Genomic DNA, 1157 nt, shown 5'->3' with positions numbered 1-1157 from the left:
ATTTTTTTCTGCTATTTTTCTGGGACAATGCTTCTTAAAGTATATCAGACTACAATTAGGACTCACCTCAGATCGCCAATCATCTGGTTTTTCTCTTCAATTTCATCTTTGAACCGCTGGTGTTGATCCATCGTAGCAACTCTGAGAGTCTAAAATGGAAAATTGAACAAATTATGTTTAGACCACAGAAGAATCTTTGCAAAACATAACAATTATTTGTATTTACATTCTCTTAGTTTAAAGGTGATTTGAAAATCAGGGTTAGATGGCAATTTATGTTTTGTTTTTAATTATTAATTTCCTATTTTCCTGACTCCTAGGTTCTGTCCCACCCATTGCTCTCCCATACATTTTGATTGAAAAAATATTATCTCATTAACTGAGTTTTTTGACAAACACCATTTTTTGTTTCAGAAAAATCAGTTGTACAACATATCAACAATGTTTTCCTCTGGTGCCTGGCTTTAATGACAAACACTGAAATCTAAATAAGTGGAAGGAAGGATAAATTAAAATGTTTTTATTTAATGATTTCATAATCAAAATTCTAATAATTAATTTTAATTCTTAAATAATACTATTAATAATACCAGTGATAATAATAACACCAGTAATAATAATAATAATAATAAAAACAATAAATAACAAACAATATAAATGTTTTTATTTAATGATTTCATAATTGAAATTTTAATAATTAATTTTAATTCTTAAATAATACTAGCAATAATATTAACACCAATGATAATAATAATAAAAACAATAAAGAACAGACAATAACAATGTTCACACTCACTCGCAGTTGTTTGAGTTCTTTGTCCTGCTCAATGCTTTTTGGAAGCATTTTTGCCAGTCCTTTTGTCAACTCAGAGCTTCCATGCTCTGTTCTACATTTTTTTTCAATATCCTTCAGTTGCAGGGAGAGGCTTGTGTGGCCTTCTTGCTCAGTCTTTAAAAATATAATGGACACAATTATCAAATATAATTATACAATACATTATATAGATTAAAAAATGTTTATGTTTAGATGTTGATGTAAACATTTCTATATATATATATATATATAGATTAAAAGGCAAAATACTGGAAAACAACAATGCTGTGGGAAACAATGGCTGGATCTCAGTGGAGATACAAAAATGATAAGCAACAGCTAA

General features: G+C 28.0%; 1 protein-coding gene across 1 annotated transcript; it reads right to left on the bottom strand.

Moving 5' to 3' along the window:
* Nucleotides 1–20: 20 nt before the first annotated feature.
* Nucleotides 21–939, bottom strand: LOC117124638 (the record flags this gene model as incomplete). Its single annotated transcript, XM_033270946.1, is given in 2 exon segments — nucleotides 21–149; nucleotides 797–939. Coding segments are annotated over 2 exon segments (230 nt in total), but the record flags the coding sequence as incomplete, so codon positions are not given.
* Between the last annotated feature and the right edge of the window lie 218 nt (nucleotides 940–1157).

This window comes from Anneissia japonica, unplaced genomic scaffold (assembly GCF_011630105.1).
Source record: "Anneissia japonica isolate Jap-2015-1 unplaced genomic scaffold, ASM1163010v1 scaffold31639_len1157_cov144, whole genome shotgun sequence".
NCBI classification, from domain to species: Eukaryota; Metazoa; Echinodermata; class Crinoidea; order Comatulida; family Comatulidae; genus Anneissia; species Anneissia japonica.
The sequence above is the reverse complement of the archived record's forward strand: the minus strand, read 5'-3'. Positions and strand labels throughout refer to the sequence as shown.